The 23,830-nt window shown below is 37.4% G+C and overlaps 2 protein-coding genes across 2 annotated transcripts in view; one reads left to right on the top strand and one right to left on the bottom strand.

Annotated features, from left to right (window-relative positions):
* The first annotated feature begins 2,150 nt into the window (after positions 1-2,150).
* On the top strand, positions 2,151-7,160 carry LOC577181. The gene is made up of 4 exons (XM_030977362.1): positions 2,151-2,667; positions 3,799-3,995; positions 5,554-5,718; positions 6,934-7,160. The coding sequence occupies exons 1-4, from the start codon at positions 2,388-2,390 to the stop codon at positions 7,027-7,029; spliced, it is 738 nt and encodes a 245-aa protein (XP_030833222.1). The 5' UTR covers positions 2,151-2,387; the 3' UTR covers positions 7,030-7,160.
* A 3,532-nt stretch (positions 7,161-10,692) lies between these two features.
* LOC115920520 (putative ammonium transporter 3) overlaps positions 10,693-23,830 on the bottom strand; it is a 38,378-nt gene continuing 25,240 nt past the window's right edge. The window contains exons 5-11 of the mRNA XM_030976361.1: positions 22,199-22,412; positions 21,475-21,617; positions 17,902-18,114; positions 16,378-16,504; positions 15,424-15,726; positions 11,753-11,921; positions 10,693-10,785 (exon numbers count right to left, since the gene is read on the bottom strand). Of these exons, the coding sequence (XP_030832221.1) occupies positions 10,693-10,785; positions 11,753-11,921; positions 15,424-15,726; positions 16,378-16,504; positions 17,902-18,114; positions 21,475-21,617; positions 22,199-22,412 (1,262 nt within the window). The remainder of the gene's footprint in view (positions 10,786-11,752; positions 11,922-15,423; positions 15,727-16,377; positions 16,505-17,901; positions 18,115-21,474; positions 21,618-22,198; positions 22,413-23,830) is intronic.

The raw sequence follows: 23,830 nt of genomic DNA, 5'->3' as shown, positions 1-23,830 counted from the left end.
ATGTGTAATATAGAAGTCCACCAGCAGGGGGCGACGCTAGTCCACTTCGAAAGGGGGAGGGTTTGGGTTGAGGGGTTGGACAAGACTTGCCATCAAGCAGCAAGCAAGAACAAAATAGAAAGTCCTCAAATTTCAAAAATGTGTGGCAAAGGTAGACATGGTAAACTCTTCTTGCCCGATCTTTAAAATTTCCAACGTTTCAAAAATGATAATAATAGTTGTAATGGATTCTTGTTTGTAGAACTCTTGTTTGGCACGTTGCCTTCTTTTTAATAATCAAATTGAAAAGAAGAAAAACAAAGAGAAGACAAAAAGGTCACAATTAGTTTTCGTTTTTTACCAGCAGGTTTTTTAAAGAATATATGCACATTTTACGGAGTGTCAGAAATTTGTATTGAGTTTTTTACACTCAATTCCCTCCCTCTAGCGGCGTCCCTGTCTATCAGGATTTCATTGACCAGTACAAAATGAAAAGGGGGAAATATGAAATATATTGTCTTTGTCAATTTTATCATCATTTCGTGTTAATAATATTGCTATGGGAATTAGAGAATGCTTGATACCGAAATAGTAGCATGGATAAAGCATCTAGGACACAGATAAATTGAAGTTTTTAATGTTTAAAGTCCGATCGAAATTACGTATAAGTTTACATTTTAGGTCAGTACCTGTGGGCAAGCTGTAGACTGCAGCCCCTCCCCTACCCCTCCTCCGCCTCATACGAAGCCCATGAACCTTTATGATTTAACAATTTAAATATTATTATAATGATGGTAGGTCAACGAAGGTCGTTTCATCCTCCTTTGAGATCATTGTAGACCATATCCGAACTGAAAAAAAAAATGAAATGGAAAGCTTATAAGCAATATAGTATATCACATAAATTACATGCCATTTTTAATTAGATTCTGTCAGAGGAGTATCAGCTCTTTGAAAAATAAAAATCTAAAGTGTTGAAAATTGGAAGTTGTCGACCTAAAAACTTACTATCGATTGATGACATAATCTTACGTGGATTACGCATATTCACAACAACTTTGCATAACTAAGCACAGCTCATCGCCTCAGCTATATAGGTGAACCGGTCGGGTCCACATGTTATGTCGTCACTGTAACTTCGGAAATTTGACACCTGTTGACCCGTAATTTGGGGGGGGGGGTGCGGAATATGAGGTTTTCATTTGCTTTTGTGCGATAATGAAAGGGTAAATACTTGTTATTCCTTTATATTTATATTCTACATTCATTCAGTTTTCCGTTTATATCAAGTAGTTTTTTTTCATCAGATAGAGTCTTTAAATTACTGTAGTGTCCCCTCCGCAATCAAGGAAGGTTCTTTAAACCCTCTCAATAAAAAGATCAATGCGCACGCACGCCGAGTAGCCGAGAAGCCTGTTTCAAATCGGGCAAAGCTAGTTTCCATGCAATCGAAACCGGGCTGACCAGATTAAACTTTAAAAAAGCAGAAACACGAAGTTGCAAACCATCCAGAGACTCTGAATAAATTGCGTTACTTATTAATTAATTATTTCATTACAAATCTTTATTCTCAGTTTTCTTATGAAGACTATAACTGATTTTCTTATAAAATTGAAGATATTTATGGCGTATATATTCATGACTGAATGAACGCCATAAAACATTTACAAACAACAACAACAACCTCTCAAGCCATGTTGCCATTCTTCTTATATTCGTTTTCGAATCAGCTCAGACAGACCGAACGTTGAAGAGGCGAACCATTCATTTCACCTGCTCATGTGTATAATCGTCTGTTAGAATGCAATTTGCATACATTAAACGTTGCTATGTCAGATAAGCTGGCAGATCGTCCTACTCACAGTCGATAGTAACCATTGTGTTAGTAGCTGGTGATAGCAACTTGACAACGGTGCATAGATACACAAAGGGGAAATTATCCCCCTCTTAACACAAACATGTATAGGAGCTGCATGAAAGCTTCGTAGTTTTCAATCGGTCACCCCAAATTGCAACCTCCCTCTGTTTCAGACATACCTGGATCCGCCTTTCATTTGATTGCATTTTATAAAATAACTATTGAGCAATCGTTCACTGTTTATGGGTGGCGTCTCCGAAACTTTTTAAGAACCTCTGATTGCATTCTTCGCATACCCATGATCCAGTTACAGTGAAACTGGCGCCAAATTTTCATTCAAACAAATTTGAGCCACACTGAGCAGTAGTCGAATTCATTTCACTGAGTGTAGCACACGCATCAACGTGGTTCTCTTTGGTTGTAGCGAAACGAATTTTTATTTAGAACTGTTGTGCTGTTTCTTTTCCGCTCTTGGAGGCTGTTTAGGTTACGGCTCGAACAGGCTGGTCTTCCAAGTTGATTTCGGTAGTCGTTTTTGTTGCGTGACACGATGGGTGAGAAGCTGGATGACTCGCACCAATCCGCCAATGATGACGAGAAGGATGTCGACGAGCTAGCCGCGTCACCGAACGCTCTGAATGACAGCAGCAGCGGACAGGATGACGGTATCCTCAACGCATCGGATAGACGAATGATTTCGGCTCAGCACAACCTCAAACCCGATGGCTTCTTCGTTAGGGTTCTCAAGGTCATCTTCTATATTCCGATGAAAATACTTTCTGTTTTTGGTATCTCTCTCTGGCAGAACAACCTACAGGTCTCTGGAAATTGTAAGTACTTACTAGTTTGTCACTTAATCGACATCAAGTAATTATAAGCATTTCTTTAAAATTACTAAATGTCGATTGCACTACTTTCAGTTTTGTGAGAGTAACGTTTGTGAAAATCCCATTTCCAGTCAGAAAATGGTGAAAGAGATTGTGTTTAATTGTGCATGTGCAAGCAGACAACTCAGAAAACCGACTGGAGGTTTGAAAGAAATAAAACCAATTATAAAGTAAGATTGTTGGATACTAAATCTCAAAATTGAGGACAAATCTTCGATTATTCAAAGAAGAAAAACTGCTGAGCAGTACAATTCGGAATTTATTTAAGGCAAATATTTTGTGCGACAATACATCACATTGCCAATACAAATTTGCCAATGTAAAATTCCCTCATGTTAAAGGTACCATGTCCCATTTGCAGGCTCAACAAATGGAAAGGTTAAATTCCAACGGCATTTGAAAGATAATACTATAACAAAAAAGAGAGCTTGAAATGTCTTTAAGTGGGAAAATAACGACTGTTAGTTGTCGAATCGACTTAGGAGCTATAGAGCCAGTAAGTAATGGTCCGATTTTCAGACCATTGTACCGAATGGTTGTACGTTTTATGCTGCGCAAAGATTCAATCAGTTTAGTTTTGGCCACTACAATCAGTGGGTTATTGATGTAGACAAATGCTCATGTACCCTTTACAACTCTTTTTCATGTATGTTATTACCAAAGAAGAAATAAAGCCAGCCAGTCACTCAATAGTGTCCGACAGTGAAGTCTAGTAAGTAAACGGGTTGCATAATTTGAATATTAGAACACTGCTAACATTTAAATTTCACAAATAGGACAAACATGACATATTCATAATTCCTGCAAAGTTCTACAGAATTTGATGTTGGCCGCAAAAGGGACATAGTATCATCAAGGGAAATTAAGTTTTAAAAATATCCTTTTCCCGATTATTTTCAAACTTTCACCGATCTGTTTCAAAATTGTTTGCTTTCATCAAGTGAATTTTTATTATATATTGATATCATTTTAAATAACAATTGCTTTCTAAAAATTATACTCTTACTTAACAAAATGAAACCATTAAGCAACTCGGAACAACCTCTTTCTAAAACGACTCTTTTTACTTCAAAGCAAAAATCGACAAGAGCCCTCTACGCCCAGCATCTACATCACCTCAGAAGAGAAAGAGAGAAGATCTAGACGGATCACCGACTCTGCTTGATGATAGTGATGATGCGGAAGAGGAAGAGGGGAAGAATAAAGATATGGTGAAGGTTATAGATGAGGCTGTAGAGGGATACGAATCAGGAGAGGACAAGGACTTCAAGGTGAGATTACTAATACTGGGGTAAATTGCAGATGATTCGTTCAGCGCCCCCCCCCCCCATCCCCCACTCCCCACTCCCCAACTCCCCACTCCCCAACCCGGCCCCTCTCCAATCTTGCTATGAAGTCCTTATTTTCCAAGTTCTTTTCCCCCAAGTTCTTTCCCCCCACATTCTTTTCCCCCACATTCTGCACATATATTCAAATGCAATTAATACGATTGAATGCATAGTTAGAGGCAAATGATAAATGTTATATATTTTCAGTGGATAGCTCCTGCAGGTCAATGATATCCCTTGCTCTTAAGAAATATATTTCTGTACCATTGGCGGCCTCAGGAGTTTTTAATGATTTTTAAATTCTCTAATTTGCGTAGTTTAGTGGGAGAGGAGGTGCGTGCAATCTTGGAGTGGAATTAACAACACATTTCCCGGATTACCCCCCCCCCCCCCAAGAAAACAAAAAAAATTAAGCAAGTTATTAATATACGATGTTCTTTGATATGGATTATACAATTTCTATTTTTTTTCCTTAACATTTTGGTGTAGAGTTTCTTAGTGTTTTAATTATCATGACGTACGAAGAAGTAGAAGGTGATGATGTTGTTGACTGCTTTCTATAAAGCCCCTCAGGGCTGGTGCTCTTAAAAGAGACAAGCAATGATCATGCAACAAACAATCGATGCATGATGGAGGTGAATAACTGCAGGTGTATGACTGATCTATTAAGAAAATTCAATCACTGTGTGTTATCTCTTTATGCGATTTGCTGGATAATTTTACTGTATTTTGTAGTTTACGTTTGTATATTTGTTTAATTTTTACGCAATGTACACATTAATGCAATTCAGCCATCTGGCTGCCGATGACTTTTTTCAATAAAACCATTACCATTACATTTTTAAGTGTTATGTTACTGATGAACAACTCTCTCTCTCTCTCTCTCTCTCTCTCTCTCTCTCTCTCTCAATATATATATATATATATATATATATATATATCTTTCTTTCTCTTTCTCTCTGTGTGCGTGTGTGTGTGTGTCTCTCTCTCTTTACCCCCCCCCCCTTTACCCCCCCCCCTTTACCCCCCCCCCCTTTACCCCCCCCCCCCTTTCCCCCTCTCCCTCTCTATTTCCCCCTCTCTTTCTTTCTCTCTCTCTCTCTCTCTCTCCCTATCTCTCTCTTTCACTTCTCTCTCCCTCTCTCTTCCCTCTCTCTTTTTTTCTTTTCTCACTCCCTCTCTCTTCCTCTTTCTCTCTTACCCCTCTCTCTCTTACCCTCTCCCCTCTCTCTTTCCCCCTCTCTCTTCCCCCTCTCTCTCTCTCTCTCTCTCTCTCTCTGTGTCTCTCTCCCTCCCTCTCTCTGTGTCTCTCTCCCCTATTCCTCTCTCCTATTCCTCTCTTCCTTTCTATCTTACCTCTTTCTCTCTCTCTCTCTCTCTCTCTCTCTCTTCCTCTTTCTTCCTCTCTCTCTCTCTCTCTCTCTCTTCCTCTCTCTCTCTCTTCCTCTCTCTCTCCCCTCTCTCCCTCTCTCTCTCTCTCTCTTTCCCTTCCTCTCTCCAGCCCGGGGATGAGAGTTCATGTAGTGATGAGTATACCGAGGGAGACACCGAGACTGATCTCTCTAAACTCAGCAATGAAGACGTTTCTGAACCCCGTCCATCCCTCTACAGGAACATCACCGAGATCGACAAAGATGATAATAAAAACAACAAGGAGAAGACACAGGTATGTCTTTGATATGATTAAAATATGAAATATTCATTTAGATAGAAGTTTGTTAGCGGTACATACAAACACATATATCAAAAACAATCCCTACAACGACTATATCCGTAGGACAGTCACCAGGATACCTCCTGCGCAGAAATCATAACCTTGGACAAGCATTCCTCGCCATGCCTTTTTTTTTGCCTCTGTGAAAACTTCCTGGGGAAAATTACCACCGGACAACTATCCCAAACTTTAATCATGTCTATAAACATTCTTTACGTAGTTTTGTAAGAGGGTAAAAATGGATATTTAAAGGGTTAGTAGTAGTCCGGAGGTAGTTGTGTGGAGGAGGGGGGGGGGGGGCGTTATTATAGGGGGTAGTTGTCCGTGGGGAATTGTCTGTTGGTAATTGTCCGGGGCTGGTCATCCTAATACTTACGAAACACATTCACTCGTCGATAATCCTTATTATTGTGGTAACAAGAGGTCATCAAACAATTTTGTTTTGTAAATTCAAGTTTTTGAAATGTGTCTTTACGTTTACACTTTTTATAAATCTAGGAACAGTTTTCACGCTTTGAAACCAAAATGCAAACACAAATTCCGCACCTTCCCAAAACAAAGAATGAATGGAATCAGTTTGAAGAGAACCTAAAACAAACGAGCAAACAGAACGAGTACTTCAAATCGGAGTGCATATTTCTTGGTATGCACTTTATCTAATAAATTCTTAAGTATTGCACTCAATTTCTACTATGAGTACAATTGCTTCACAGATTCTATGACGATTATAAGAGTTCGGATCAGACTAAATAACAAGGAAAATGGTACTTTTTATATTGATTATAATTATAATTTCATGAAACTTGGAAAGGTGTATAGCACCTTGGAAGTGCCCTCAACAATTTCTCTTTAAAAAAAACACTCGTTCTCTAAAACATACAATGTTATAAATGTTAGATCTTAATTGTCCAACGTCAGGTAATTATGTAACCGACCATCTTTTAGGCAGTTGTAAGCCCAACTTGGGCGGTTTTTGCCCAATTTGTAGTAAAAGGTGATCGATTGGGACTGAGAAAGACATTGTCCATATTCGGGGTTGAAATGTTCGAAAAGTTTGGTCGGAAACATTACTTTATTATTATTTTACTTTCTGAGTAAAGTAAATGTGTTGATTTTCATTTCGACAATCCATTCATCCGCTCCTGCATCTTGCTCCATTTATTCCAGATCCCGGATGTGGTTACCATGCCAACCAAGTGTATTGATGAACCCGTCCCAAAGACCGAGTTACAGACCCCAGCTACTGTTGGTGTGATGGGTTAAACCAGAGTTAAACCAGGGTCAAACCAATTTAAACCAGTGTTACACCAGGGTTAAACCAAAGTTAAACCAGTTTTACACCAGTTTTAATCCAAAGTTAATCCAGGGTTAAACCAGAGTTAAACCAGACTTGACCAGAGTTTAACCAAACTTAACCAAATTTACCCCCCTACTACTGTTTTTGTGGCGGGTTCGATATCAACAAATGAAAAACCAAAATTGCACTTTGATTTAAAAACCGAATGAGGAAAGATGCTTAGCTCCAACTACAATGTGTGTAATGGGTTAGAAACCGACTTATGTCTATGCAAATATTGATGTTATGAATTCATGAGTATAAGGGTGTGTTCGAAACTCGTAGGCCTTATTTCCTTGTTACCTCTTGCTCTAAAAAGCTTTTTGCAATCACAGTGTGGTACATTCAGATGACTTTAAACTCCAGATCCCGGCTTCATAAGGTTCGAGGAACATTTACAACGTCTGTTATCTCTCGTATACGATAGAAATTATTTTATTTTTGAAAAAAAAGTATTACTGTATTATTTGTCATTAAAATGTTCTTTATTGTGTTCTATTGTTTATATATATTTTTGTGAAAATATTTGTTTGTCTTTGTATTCGAAATTAAGACGTATGAACATTTTGTGTTTATAGCAGAAAAATTGAACAGTGATAGTCGATGTTTACAATTTTCGTATACTATATATTTTATTTTGACATTTTCTCAGATATTTCTATAGATTACTGGTGTTTTATCAAAGTAAAAATGATTATATCAATAAATGTATGAAAGAGAAATATTGAACAATATAATGTTCCTTTGGTTGTAGCATGTGTGTGTGTTGAATAATTAATATTTGAATAAAAATCTTTGCGTTACAGAATTAATGTCATGGTCGCTTTCTTCAATTTATTTACATTCCAACTGTTCAATGATTATTCATATATGTCTCCATCAAACACACATACATATATCTGCCAATTATGCCTAGATATAACCCTGAGTGAACATACACTGATGTTAAAGCTAAAAACAGATAAACCGACAGTATTGCTTATTACCCACAGACGACCACAAATAGAAAACATGAAGTTTGTGTAAAATAGAATTTTTTCAATATTGTGCAAAGCAGTGGGAAGTCATTACGACCTAGCACTTTCACTAGACAGTTCTTTGATATATACATTCATGTGAAAAAGTAATATCTACATTGCACCCAGTAATATTTACAAACAGAATTTAAATACTTGTAGTATAAAATAGTTATCAGTTAAAAGACATTTGAAATAGTACAGTCAATTTGTTTGAAAATTCAAGATTCCCCGCAACAGACAAATAGCATATACTGTTGATCATCTGCTCATGCATACATGTTTATGCTTATAAGAACGCCTTTAATAACACTAAATTAAGCAGCCCCCCCCCCCCCCCCCAAAAAAAAAAAAAAAAAAAAAAAAAAAAAAAAAATAATAAAATAAATAAATAAATTAATTAATTAAATTAAAAAATAAAAAATAAATAAATTTAAAAAATAAGTTTTTTTGTTGTTGGATGCATTAAACGTTTCTTTTATATATAAAATTGCAAGTTGATAACCTATTTACGGGTTAAATGATAATAACTGCGCGACAAAAACGGGGGGGGGGGGAGGGATAGATATGGGAGGTAAGGAAGAGATTAGAAAACAACAATTAGGAGGCATCATACATCAGGAAATATGTTACCTAAATACAATCTATATTTAAAACGATAGAGACTGAATAGCATTAAGAATATATACGAGGGATAGGGGAGCCGAGAAAAGGTTATAAATCGGGGTCTAAAAATGATATTCCATTTTGTCCTGTGTGCATTCCTTTCAGCCAACTTACATGTACATAATACAGTAGTATGAAATATTTTTTCAAACTTTATAGACTGATAGGAGCAGGCCCGTACAGTTTTTTTGAATGTGTATGTTTTTGGGGAACCCCCCTCCCCCTTTTAAGTTTTTTTTTTTTTTTCTTTTAATAATTTTTTAAATTTTTGAATCCTAATGGATGACCTAAAAAAAGATGACCTTACCCCCCCCCCCCCAACGGAACGGAATGTCGATTGGTCAAATTTTCAAATTTCGTGGCCAAAAAGAAAAAAAATGTCCTCTTTCCACCCCCCCCCCCCTCAAACATTACCAGTATACATTGTCAGAAAAAAATATTAACCATTAAATAAACAAACAAAACAACAAAAAAACATTTATACGCAACCGTCTGAATGAAGCGATCCTGGAATGAATTTCTATGTTCACAACAACCAATCAAAAAAGGGGAGAAGACATCTCTTAAATTGCATTACGATCACATAGTTATTGTGAACATGGAAAGAAAAATAACAGAAGCTTATTAACTACTTTTGCATTAGTGAGTTAATACGTTAAACTGTAATATAAAATGGCGTCCATTGAAGTTTTCAAGATAATTTAACGAAATTGAGCGACCATTGATTGCAAGAAATAGATCAATATCTTGTACAACTGTTATTGAGATATAGTATACAAATATTACAAAATAATAGCTCACATTTGTAATGAGCCTAATGATTTGTTTTTAGGCGCTGCAGTATACATTACCCCGGTCATCGGATTCAGGCTTACCCGCAACACAATGTATGCACAATCTCCACTCCCTGGGGAGCATTCCGACCTGTCGCCATTTTTACAAGCGCCACTTGCTCATCCAACCACATTAGCTTACCCATAGTATACTATCACAGAGTTTTAGATTGCGGTCATTTTCAACATTTTATTGCATTTGGTTCGTATAATACACATCTAGATCGATTTTCTTTGCAATTTAGTGTCGAAACTCCAAAATCACGCCCTATTGGCGAAAGAGTAGCAAGAATATCGTGATTCAGATTATGCACAACTATGGTATTACCATAAAAAGTTGTTTCTTATCACATATTACGTAGACATAAATAAAGTAGAAAACTAGAAATTTTGGACTTGCTTTAATTCACTTGTTGTTAAGTCACACAAGATATCGACCGTAGTGTAGTACCTTCTTTAGTCGTTGAAATATATATATATAAACAATAATATAAATTGTTACGAAGCATATGGCTTCACTCATATTGCACATGGTTATCACAATACGAAATGAATTGTGATAATTACAATAATAGATATTACATAATTAACAACATTTAAAACGAATGTTCGTCAACTAACATTACCGTAGTGCAATATAATGTCATACTTCTTACACAAAAACTGTGTAGGTTTTTGAGTTGTGTATATAGAGTGAATGTCTAAGTGTACCAATGTTACATCCGGGTTCCCAACAGTAAACATTATATATAATAAGATGACAAAGACTTTCGATTACTTAAATAAAGGGTATTTTTCAATATCCTATAAAATATTCCATAGATTCATGTCCAAATTGCGTAATATGGAAATTGCCATATTAAGTTGATTTTTTCGAAAGTCCTTGCGATCTTATTATTTTCACTTCCTGTTAAAGTTGAAGGAAAGTTTCGCGATCATTCCTCATTTGCCCCCCCCCCCCCGAAGTAAGTATAAATATGAATACATATTGAACATTTTTTATTTTCGTTCATCGCCATCCCACACAAAATAACTGTTGCAGATTCTACGAAGACATGAATTGGACGTTTTTTTACTATGAACTAGGCTTGTTCGCAGTCTCAATCACAACTGTTTCAATGACATCCGTCATTTGTCGATCTCTGATCTCGAGTCTTGATACATCCAGCTGTAATTGTAAAGAAAAACAAATATAAGTTTCCCGATTCATAAGCCACGAGACAGCAAGGGAGTTACGATGCCACTGTTTATGATCATTGAAAATAATCACTATAGGTGAACAGTGACGAGGAAACTTCAATAAATTTCCTTTAAACGTTTAAAATGTTGCTTTCAATGATTCAGATATGTCAAATATTATAGTATTTAGACAAAATTATTTGTTTATTAATAAAGGATGGAGAAAAAAATTGAAAATCAAATGAAGAAAAAAAAATGGTACTCTGACGAAATCACACAAATTATGAGTATTCTCAAAATTTATATCAAAGAGCACAGTGATACTCTAGTAACGAAGGATAACACATTTCTTGTATTTCGTACACTTTGTGTCATCAAACAGAAAGCTATTGGACCGCTACATTATACCCTTTGAAAAGATCACACGACTTTGAGGTTGCATGGTTAATACAGTGCTGCTATCTCTTATATTTTAAGAGTTCAAATATTACTACAGTGATGTGTGTCTTAAAGTGTGGAGAATTCAAGTTAATTGTCCCAAGGAATTATTTGTATAGAAAAACGTGATTGCCATCTTCTCTCTCTCCCTCTCCCTCTCTCTCTCACTCCCTCTTTCTCTCACTCCCTCTCTCATTATCTCTCTCTCTCTCTCCCTCCCCCTCTCTCTCCCCCTCTCTCCCCTTCTCTCTTTATCTCCCCCATCTCTTTTTCTAGATAATTATCTCTCTCCTTTTTCCTTATCTCTCTCTCTCTCTCTCTCTCTCTCTCTTTCTCCCTCTCCCTCTTTCTCTCTCTCTCTCTCTCTCTCTCTCTCTCTCTCTCCCTTCTCTCTCTCTCTCTCTCTCTTCTTATCTTTCTAACAAGCAAACATGGCAGGGGTTGCACCTCCCGCACCCCACCCCCTTCTAGCCTCTTCAATGCCTTATTACCTCTCACCCTATCAACCATCTCCTTACCTCCATGGGTTTTTGTCTTGCTCCGTTTATCCTCAGCCTGGCTTTTTTCTTGGTAAAGCTGGGCATTAAACTTTTCTTTCCTCGATATTTCTTGCTGGAGCTCCTCGTCAGACCCCCGTTTATGCTTACTCGGACGCCATTGTTCTTCAGGAGTTCCAGGTCATTTCGTCTATGGTCAGAATCATGAAAACAAAAACTACATTAGTAATACATGAGTGTTAAATAAAATCGTGAGTATAATATAGACAGAATGTTCAGTTTATGACAGCATTTCTACTGCAAACGCTTTTGTTCACAGCCACAAAGACGTCGAAGACATCGTCTGCTATTTTGCCATGATCTACCTTTCATTTCCATTTCCAAGTCATGTTTGGCGCCAACACTTGGTGCCTTTTCTATTTAACACTTCCCATTACAATAAGCAATTTAATTAATTATTACAAACGCTCGCCTTGAGTCACAAAGCATTATAATTAGGTCTTAAAATCACACGTGTTTCAGACGTGTAGAAAACGTGCGCATTAATTTTGTTGCCATCAATTGAACGATGGTGAAACGTCCTTCGCTTTTAACGCAAAGGTGACTTGAGTGTGGATTCCTGCTGAGTTGAGCTTTTATGTTCATTCAAGGGCAAAAGAAATTACCTCTTTGTTCATTCATTTAAAAAAAGGTTTCCAACGTGAAGAAATGTCACTTTACGCAATTACAATTACACGTCACTAAGATCCAATAAGCAAAAGCGTCATTTATTTTCACACAACGTGGGTTAGAATGCCGGCAAAAAAGGGAGTTTATATTCCTTTATTCGAAAATGAATTAAGAAGTACAGAAAAGTGACGGGATATAACTTTCCGTCATTAGGTGATACGGATCGCTGGTCATTGCAGCCAGATAATAATTTAGTTGAATACAATATGAAAGCACCCACAAGCAAGTCTGCAGTTGTGCCAGCCTGCACCATTTACAATTAAATTGAGTGTAATTTTGAACCCTATTTTGATTACTATTCATTATTTATGAAAAAGAATTATAGTGCTTATACAATTTGCTCGGGAAAACCTACAATTTTGTTTACAGAGGGTAAAAAAACATTAGTCATGACTTCACTCTTAATAACACTTCAAAAAATCAATGATAAATTTAAAAAAAAAACAACCTACAGTTTCGTAAGAGTGAATAACAACAACAAGGTCATTACTCACAAAGTTATTCGTAATAACAAATCTGAAAAACGGATGAACATGCAGGATTACTGAATAAATAAGGAAGACCTACATTCCTAAAGTTTCCTTTATAGTCTAAAAGTCACCGCAAAATGTGCCTACTTGAGAAATTTCATTTGGAAATCAACGATATTTGTATAAGTATCAGATTCATTAGCCTACTCTTTACTCATTAAGAGTTTACCCGTACTATAAAAAGAAATGATTATGAGACAAGGGAAAATTAATCGCGAAGCCGTAACAAAAAAAACCAAAAAAAAACAAGGGCAAGTTCAATAGCCTTGTACGTCTTAGTTTGAAATTCGTACATATTTTGAAAATACATTGCGTAATTCGGGGATTCGAGTGAGAGTGAGAAAGAAAGGGAGGGGGAGGCAGTGTGAAAGGGAATACCCCTCCCACATCTCACATCCCTCGATGGCATTGATGGCGTTTCAACAAACAGGAAAGATCACCCTCTTCGACACCTGTGTCCCCCTCCTCCCCCCCCCCCCCCCCCCCCACCAAGGACTGGTGCAACACTACGCAATTAACTAATGTATAAAGAAAGCTTCGATACCACCCTCTTCGGTCCGTTACACACGACGAGACATCATTTGCTTAATGTAAAATGGCGTTAGTGAATGCTTGGACGCTTTGACCACCCGATTAACCATTTTCACACGGTAGCATACTGTACCGTTTTATGAAAAAGTACCACTTTTAACTGGACTTAGGTTATGATCCCTAGCCAGCTTATAGATAGCTCTCAGTGGTAAACCGTGCACTCTCATTACTTCACATGTATAATAATAATAATAATGATAATAATACAGTGCGTCCCAGAAAAAAAGGAAAACGGGAAGTATCGATGTTGTATCATAACTTAATCATAACTATTAAAGGTAATACAAAGTTTTGGTATGGGGTCATGAATTTGGTTCAAATGAACATATTGGAAACATATGCGATCCCACTATTTTCGGTGATCGTTGTCGCGGTTGAAATCGAGGTAAAGTGATGAAATTGTAAATAATAAACTCTTTCGATGTATAGCTCCCTCTCAAGGTCAGGATATTAATTTAGCCATAAAAAAATGTTTCGTGACTAAAATCGACCGATTGGCTATTCCTATTTAGAAATTATATATCACAACTACATATTCTGAGATTTTCAAGGTCGCAGCTACCATTGTATGGCCGTAGGCGCTATCTGAAAATATCGAAATTTACCGGGAGCACCGGTAAATTTTCATATTAATTTTTTCTCGAAAGTAGAAGTGTTTTAGGGGTTAAATTTTCTAGTGCTTATAATACATCCACAGGGGCATCAAATTATTTCAAAATTGTAAAGAATCACTATCCAGCCAATTTTCAAAATTTCCCAAAACTTTGTATTACCTTTAATGAATGATACATATTTGGAAAGCTTAGAGTCTCATCTTTCATGTGATGCTAATCAGATGATGTTTTCACGCATGGGTGATTAAAAGCAATTTGAAGGGAGGAAACCAAAAAGACATTTGGCGGGCGGTATCTGAATTTCGAAGAAAAATGCACATTTCTAGAAAGTTCATTTTCTGATCTTTCATATGACACCTCAATCAGGAAAAATGAGCCAGGAATAACAAAGTTCTGTTTGTTTAAAGTAACGCTTGCATTTCCATTATTTCATTAAACGAAATCGTTTTCAATGGCTGCCTGCCGTAGCAACAAAGAGAGTTAAAACTGAAAATAAGTTTGATAGTATAAATGTCAATACCATTGATATTTCCTCAATTTACTGTAATTTAGAGTTGAAATATCTAACCAATAAAATGTCTGATGTGGAACTAAATGGAAGAAAACGAGCAAATGACACATTATGGAGAAAGAAAAAAAAGACCTGATGCTTTTTTTTTTAGCTGAGTGAAACCATTTGCATCGGATCATAGATTTGATTTATAATGCTATAAACATTTGACATCCTATCAGTCGCCATAAAACCGCCTGTAAAATCAGTCTCAGATTAGGAAGACACACAGTGTGTCAAACTGTGTCTTATCCAAAAGGGGTTAGGGATTATAATCCAGGTACAGTTAAAACTGTGAAATTTTCATAATAAAATACAGTATGCTACCGTATTCTATTGTTGAATCGGGTGGTCAAAGCGTCATAATATACAGTACAGTATACTGACGCGCCTTGTGATTGCGATATCACTGCAAAATGAACTGTGTAACCATTTTGTTTATTAATTGGCGATTGGCGCAGGTAATAGGGACTTTTAGATTCGCACGAAGACAATGGGGATTGCTACGATCGAAGTACTTTTAATGCACTGCCTTGAATGGACGTCTCACGTATCAGTCCACGCAAATCTAAAAGTCCCTACTAACGCAAACGAAAGACGCCTCCTGCATCCAACGGGGATTAGTGAAAATATGAGTAGGCTTGAACGCTTCAAACCGATTCGTTTTCCCTTTCCTACCTCGTGAATGTGACACCTTCATTCTCGTTCTTCAGTCGTTGAATGGCCGAGCTCGACAGCGAGTAGATGCTCGACTTCCGTTCGATGTCACAGATTTCTTTCGAAACCGTTGTCGTCGAACTTGGATTCAGAGTTCGTGCGCTCCGTCGCCAATAGCCAGACGATTCCCGGAATAAAAAGTCAGGGATTTCTTCCCCCAAGGAACGGAGCTCACGGATAACATTAACACGGTCTTCAGGACTGGTTTGATCAATACCGTGCTCAATGATGTCGGCTCCAAGGATCTCTTCGACCACGGAACAGCTGAAAATTAATTATATGAAATCCCACATTTAATATTTCTGAGTAAGGATTGGTAATATAAGAACCAAACCAATGATACAATACGAATACTTCCTTCACGTTTACGGCTTTTAAAAGAGGAAATTCGGTACCCTTACCTCAACTCATTTTTATTCCAAGTAATGGGTATTTTCTTGGATCAAAGGAGGATTCTAATGACAATCAGATGATTATCCAGCAGCAAGAAAGTGAAAATAATACGTTCTAGAAACCAATTCAAAGTTTTCCGAGCTTGTCACACCATCGGCTTCTCTTAACATGCTTAAGATGTCGTCAGCAAGCAATTTCACCATTATACAAGATGCTCGATTATACCTTAATAACGGAGACGCTGGCGTTTAGATGCTCATATAGGAATGTATATCCCCATTGACTCAAACAAAGTTGAGAGGAATACAATACTTGAAATAAATAGAGACAAGGACTATCCCTCCACTAATGAGTAAATAATTCTAAATATGCTCCGAGAACATTTGCTCTAGCTTTATTCCTTCAAAGAAAGTGGGTTTTAGGTTATAATAGGTATAGAATCATCGATAAGGTTGGTTCTGATATTGGTCAATGGTTTAAATTAAGAATTGGGAGCAGTTGTGGCCGTATCACGTTACTTACCGAAGACCTATGGTGTTTTGAATGGCATAGAGGAGAATGAATGCCGTCAGGCCGGTCCAAGCTATGAGAGTAACGATCATTAGAGCTTGAATTCCGAGTAGCTCCCAACCTCCGCCATAAAACAGACCTGGTGAAGACAGAAAACAAAAGTAATTTTGGTGTACATGAGTTTACCTTAAAGATGAAGTTGAGTTCTGGTCATGCGATTGCATTGTGAAAGAAACGGTGTGGAATCGTTCAGAAAAGTTGATCATCTAGCATATAAGAATTTGTGTGTATTGCAAGGTTCTGGAATCATCAAAATGATAAGAAATTTGGCCAAGTCTTGGTAAAGTTACAAACACTGTACACAGAAAGATGTATATGGGACTACACGAACACGTGGCGTAAAAATCCTACCCTGGATTTTTACGATGTTACATGACATATTTAGAATATGAAGGCATTTGAAGAGCCATGCTTTTCAGGGAAGATGTTCTTCCACACTTGCATAATAAGAATGATAACGCTCACAAATTATTTTTCACCTCTTCCCAGAACTCAACCTTCTCTTTAATTTCATCGGAATGATGAGACAAGAAATGTAACAAAATGTACACTCGACATACCCCCCACCCTCCTCCACAAAGAACACCCCCCCCCCCCCAAAAAAAAAAAAAAAAAAAAAAAAAAAATGTCGACCCATTTCTTAAACCTATAGAAAGTTTTTCTCAGTTGAAGTTTTATTTTGAATTAGTGATCCTATGTACTGTAATGTGGTCTCCAAACAATTTCAGCTACTGATGTATGGCGTATGGTGATTATATGGCGCATAATTCATTCCAATATAATTTCTTGCATCTTAAAGCTGATCAGTACTAGTTTACAGGAGGGATTGGACCGCTCTGCATGGCCACTGGACAGGTGGTTATCTCATCAACTCAGCTCTCAGTTAACAAAAGAAAAAGAGGATCATGGGGGACCAATCGTCACCGATTAGGCATTGTTTAATATAGAGAGGGCGCAAGTAGCTACAAGTAGTGCAGTGGGCCTTTAATGAAGTTGTAAAGGTCAAATCAGTTATCTGTGCAGGCACGTAGCCAGAGTTCGATGTTGGGGGGGGGGGCACATACATGTAATCGATCGAGGTAAAAAAAAGGAGTCTAAAAAGGGGGCACGTGCCCCCCGTGCCCCCCCCCCCCCCCCCGTGGCTACGTGCATGTATCTGTGGACAACTAATACATTTCATGCTTCGCTGATAGCTTAGTATAAGCATGTCGAACCTGACATGGCTCTGAATATCATTTGTGTTTATAACAGAATAGTTGTACTACAAATAAAAGTGAGTTTTTACATATCGTTTGTGTCTGTCACACTTGAAATCCGTAATTTGCGATCAGTAGTCCGGTAACTAGCTTATCCAATAGAGAGAAGCTCCGGAGGGAGGGAACGAGGGAGAGAATGGAGGGAGGGAACGAGAGAGAGATGGGGATGGAGGGAGGGAGAGAGAGAGAGAGAGAGAGAGAGAGAGACCTCCTCACTTACCTGATCTGACATTGAGATTCTCAATGTCATCTGGTTGAGCGAAGAGCCCCACCGACAGAATGCCCCATGACGCTGCTAAAGCATGTACCCCTATCACCCCAACGGGATCATCAATCTTGATCTTCTCCAGCAGTGATGGGGTAAAGACTGCAATGATTCCTCCGATCGCCCCGATCAGTAGACCCTCCCAGGGACGGGCTAAGGCACATAGAGCTGAGGACAATCAACCAAGACAGGGAGAGGGGGATATTAATTATCGAATTATTAATTAACTTTTCCAGCATGCACAAACAGCAACACTTCTGAAAGTCTTGGCAAAACTGGCCAACGTTTAGTATTAAAGTGAAATGTTACGTTACACCACACCCTCCCTTGTTACATTAATCTGCTAATATTTTCAAACAATTGGAATTTCTCCCGAGAAGCATACATTTATTTTAACAAAAAATTCGTCTTATTTACCAGATTACCACGTCCACCCATGCAGGGTAACCATATCAGTATTCGTATTGCTCTTCCTGCGAACCCTGATTTGTTATTACCATAATAAGCATTACCAGGTACCCATTTAACACACCATGGGAGTGTTTCACAAAGACTAAGATTGACTTTAAGTTGGACTTAACTATGACAGGCCGCTCATGCCACTGTTTCTTCTCACCATTTACTGCATGACATTGGTCTCTCAAGGGACGTACAAATCATGGTCACACATCTATACAGAATTGACATGTTTTTGATAGTTTATTATTGAAGGAAAATATATTATATAAAGATTATAATGGGGGGAGCAAACAGTGGCATGAACGGCCTGCCATAGTTAAGTCCACGTTAAAGTCGATCTTAGTCTTTGTGAAACACTCCCCTGGACCGAGAGGGACAAACATATTGCCTAAGGATGTAAGAACCACGTAGTGATCGAACCTAGGACCTTTCGTATGATAGTCAAGCGCCTTCACCACAATACCCCATATGCTCCCATTATGTTCATGGCAATATTTAGGAGTAGGAATTATAATCGTGAAGCGGCCCGAACTACCTAAACTCATTCATGTCATGACTACAGCAGTAATTTCAAAGGAGTTTATGGTCAAAAAAGAAGAGGGGGGGGGGGAAGGAGTTTATGGTCACTATCCTTATTCTTCCTTTCTACATGTATATATATTCTGAACTGATATATGACATGTATTTTCAAAGCATTTTAACGTGTTAATCCGTATCAAATTCTACGCTTAGTTTAATAATGATGCGTCCGATTATACAAACGAGTATACATCGAATGGACTCAGTATCTATTTTGCGATGATATGATAGAATATAGATCTACTTGACGTTTCTCTACGTTTCTATATTTTCTCATTAGAAATATAAGTTATTTTTTTAAATAACAGGCGTTACCATGGCAACTTCCAATCCTTGATAACAAAATAAAATATCTAACTTCAATTCCCGAGATGGAAGAAGTACAGAGGAATGCATCAATCACTTCATATCTTACTTAGATGCAAGTACTTCAAAGTACCTCTGACATTGTGTTTGATCAGGATTTAAACCGGCTGAGTGTAGTGCACTCAAATTTTGTACGTGCAGAATTTCTCATGCATGTCATTTAACATTTGATTAGATGAATATGCCATCTACATGTACATGTTTTTGTATTAGCATACGTGCTCTCATGAAAATCTGTTTATGACATTTCAAACAAATTATAGGACCTTGTATAAGAAATACATGGGACATAACAATAGGCCTAATGAGTAACAGCCTAATTCCCGGGAGTTGGACTGAAACATAAATAATTTAATTATTACTATGAATTCACTAATTTGGAAATTTTCAGGATGACAAGACCAAGCATTTTTTATGGATATGGTTACCAAATGACGCACGCTAAAGCAATCTTAAAAATTAAAAGTGACTTGGTAACATTTTTGAAGGTTGATGAAAAAACTTTGTAATTTGTGTATGAAATGTTACTTATTGTATTCCTTCTACTGTACTTACCCTCTAACAGGCAAATAATCCTGAGTAAATTCTCAAACCACAAAAATATTTATGGTTTTCTTTGAAGGCGTCACTGTGCAACACCCTCAAATATCGATTAATAGTAAATTCTCCCAACCATTTTTGAATTTTCCCAATCGTTTTTTCCATGAAAATAAGACATAAAACAGGCTTTTTAAAATCTGTCAACACGGAAATGTTTGGAATGGTATATATAGAGCCAATTCATTGCTTTGTGACGATTTACATTCACCTAAAATGTAATTAAATTGTAATAATATAATTGGAAGAATTAAAGAATCGATCAGATAGGTTCCCTATTTTTATCAATAATAATGGTCTGTTTTCACTCAAACTTTCAGATTGTACATTTAGCATTTAAGTCACTGACTTAGCACCATTTTCTCTGATCTGAACAATGTTACCAAGTACCTTTAATATTAACCGAAATAAGCAACAATTGTTGAACAAGTACAATGGCTAACATAAAAAATGTCTAAGTACAAATATATAATTAAGAATACGAATAGGACTATAAGCAAGCATTTTATCACAACGTAAAACTCAATTGACTTTAATTTTGCATGCAGGTTGAAATAATGCAACCAAGGAAATTGGAAGTCGGTCATATAGGGGAATTTAATATTCCAAAACAAATTTTCTTTAAAAGATTATTCCATCTTGTGTTGCAGATTTGAATCGGAAATATTTCTCAAGCAATTACTAATTTCTAGAGCAAATCAAAATGCAAAATCTCTTTGAACACACCTGAATATAAATTAAATTAGCATGCCATACTCTAGTTTTCTCACTAATTAGGAAATTCTCTAGAACAACATGATGATTAGCGGCAGATCATATAGGACAAGGAGAAACGAGTTCACACGGAATAAGCAAAGTGCAGGGACATCGTTTAGTTGCAGTATCTTTTTAAAAATTTCATCATGTGAATGGAGATCGCAAGATGTGATTAAGTGGGTCTACTTTCATGCAATTACCATGGCAACTACGTGCAAGCGGAAGAAGGAGATGATGGTGAGGGGGGGGGGAGGATGTGAGGAGGGAGAGAGTAAGATAGATCACCTGTACAGGCGACTAAGCCTCCAAGAACACCGTTGATAAGATAGGAAATATCGAACTGGCGTTTTTTAGTTAGCCAGCTTCCCGCCAGACCGACCACTCCACCCCCTACGGAAGACATGATGGTATTGCCTGCCGACCTGACAATGATGACAAAACAAAACAGAAAAAGCATACATTGACAGTGAAGTGCTGACTGGTGAGGTTTGTATCACTATGAACATGACGGACAAAGAAAGAGGACAAAATATACAGTTCCTCATTCTACCCTCAACAATTGCTGTGGTAGACAAAGGAACATCCCTTCACTGCTATTATGTAAACATGTGTAAACAGGTGTCACATGCATATTCACCTGTTCTACACATTTTGACATAATAGCAGTGAAGGGATGTTCCTTTGTCTACCACAGCAATTGTTGAGGGTAGATTGAGGAACTGTATATTTTGTCCTCTTTCTTTGTCCGTCATGTTCATAACTTGTATGTACCTGTAATACCGACCAAACCCCCTAGGATACCGTTCATGAGGTAACCCAGGTCAAATTTGTTGCCGTTCGGTCGATGGAGGTAGCTGCACGCCAAACTCACTATACCGCCACCTACGCCTGACATTACGGTCACGATGGCTGACCTGTGTATGTTACAGCGGCAAAATACAGTTTAATGTCTCAGTCACACTGCATGACTGACTAACCGACCGACTCTATACCGACCGATTTTTGGCCATAGGCGCGATGTAATACCTTGCCTCGGTCTGGTGTCGGTTTTGTTGGTGGGACTATGGGCGGTATACGCCCGACAAGACATTCGTTGTCATGGTGGTATGATGCACATTATTCTATACTAATGACACGCTATAGTGACTAGATCTTCATTGTTAATGTCAAATTAATAGGATAGTAACTTTTGTATATCAGAATAAGGATGCTTTATTCTTTAATCAATAATGATTATAGACATCAGACGAGAGGAGAAATTTCCTTTGAAAAGCATTAAGGCCTATCATGATTATATCAAACCAATATTACCTCGTTATCTTGATGATTACGAACTCAACAAACTATGGCCCTGATAAAGAAGAAACCTTCTCCTTTGCTGAATATTTATCAAAATTAGATACTTACTAAATAGCCATATTAAGACGATAACGAAATCTACATTTAATCTGAAGTGGAAATTAATCAGCGAGTATCTTAACTGATCGCTACATACCTTGTTGCGAGTTTCCATTTTCCACCAGAGATACCAAATGTTGACCCACAGTTGAAGCCTAGCCACCCCCACCACAGCATAAACATACCGAGCAAGGCATTGGTTGGATTGCTCATCTCCATTTTAGCGGGTGGAGTCGAGAAACGACCACGGCGAGGTTTCAACATCAACGTCGCCGTCAACCCCGTAATTCCTCCCACTAGATGGACAGCACCTGACAGATATAAAAATTGAAAAATACCTGTAAATCTAACACAACGGGACATGTAGGGGTATTCCAAAAAATGTATCCGAAAAAGTCAACACTTATTAACACCTGGGGGGTGTTTCACAAAGATCCCAAGTCAAACTTAACTCTAAGTTGGACTTAAATATTATGGAGAGCCATTTGTAGCCTAAAAATAAAATATATTCAAAAGCAAAAATTCAAGTATTTTAGACTTTTCATAAATTCCACACCAAGAACATGAAATCTTCTTAATAATACACAATATGAATGATTTGAATCAACATTTTATGGCTTTTGAAATAACTTTTACAAAATATTTTCAATGATGCTAATGGCTTTCCATAATTGTTAAGTCCAACTTAGAGGTAAGTTCAACTTAGGATCTTTGTGAAACACCCCCCTGCTCCCTTTCTTATTCAGTTTCGCTATTAATCAAATTGATCGCAACTTGAAATACATTTTGTTCTAAGGAGATAGGAGTTTGTTAGTTTACGATTGAATGGAAGAATCGCGATCAATCCGATCCACCACAAGTCTGTATATAAAGCAAGGGCACTGAAAGTTCATAATCGTTTATTTATCATGCTTTCCGATGCACTTTTTTTTTTTTTGGGGGGGGGGGTGCCTTTAAGTTAACATTTTATATGTATGTATAGAACATCCTGAACATGGAGGCAATTTACGAAAGTTAATGCAACAACACTATTTACCCCTTCCGTTCGTAACCATCTCCGTGTTTTACCCCATCAGTCACACCGCCGAACCGATTCTAAACACACCAATCCTTGGTCATTCGATGTAACCTATCATGTTTTGCTCGGGTTGTTCTCGGTCTTGACGATGTGACTGGTCAGTTCTTTTCATTCTTGACAAAGGAAAGGTATTTGCAAAGATTTAGAATGCATATTGGAACATTGATCGTCAAACACTGACAATTCTAGTTCTTCCTTTTATATTCCAAGATAATTTATGTTTTCAAATGTTAGTGTTTTATAACGTTCGCATTATGTAGCCATGGTAACCTATACTGTCGTATGACTCGTCATCCACCACCATCACCACAACTCGCTTTTTTTCTGACTCAAAGCAATCGATATATTTATAAGAAAGCGGACATTATTTCAAAATGTACAGAAAAAAGGTTTCGGGGAAAAATTGACCCATTCAAATAATCCCCCCCAAAAAAATTAATTCGAAAACCGCCAATCTATAAGACATCTGTAACGAGAGCAGACCATAAAACTATAATACCACTACATCGGTTTCGAACGATTGGTCAATTTACAAATTGCATTTTACCATTATCTACATCGTTGTCATGCCTTGAATTATGCGGGATGAATGAGGACGTTTGGTACAATATGCAAATGTAATATTTTACATCTCGACTGTCTCCCATTAGT

This window comes from Strongylocentrotus purpuratus, unplaced genomic scaffold (assembly GCF_000002235.5).
Source record: "Strongylocentrotus purpuratus isolate Spur 01 unplaced genomic scaffold, Spur_5.0 spur5_scaffold_9, whole genome shotgun sequence".
Classification (NCBI taxonomy): domain Eukaryota; kingdom Metazoa; phylum Echinodermata; class Echinoidea; order Camarodonta; family Strongylocentrotidae; genus Strongylocentrotus; species Strongylocentrotus purpuratus.
Note: the sequence above shows the minus strand (reverse complement) of the source record. Positions and strands in the feature narration are given on the sequence as shown.

Bases quoted from the DNA above. Each gene is read 5' to 3' on its own strand.
- LOC577181 (XM_030977362.1), top strand. From the start codon at position 2,388: ATGGGTGAGAAGCTGGATGACTCGCACCAATCCGCCAATGATGACGAG. The intron at 2,668-3,798 runs GTAAGTACTTAC...TTTACTTCAAAG, and splicing joins CCTACAGGTCTCTGGAAATT to CAAAAATCGACAAGAGCCCT. The intron at 5,719-6,933 runs GTATGTCTTTGA...CATTTATTCCAG, and splicing joins ACAACAAGGAGAAGACACAG to ATCCCGGATGTGGTTACCAT.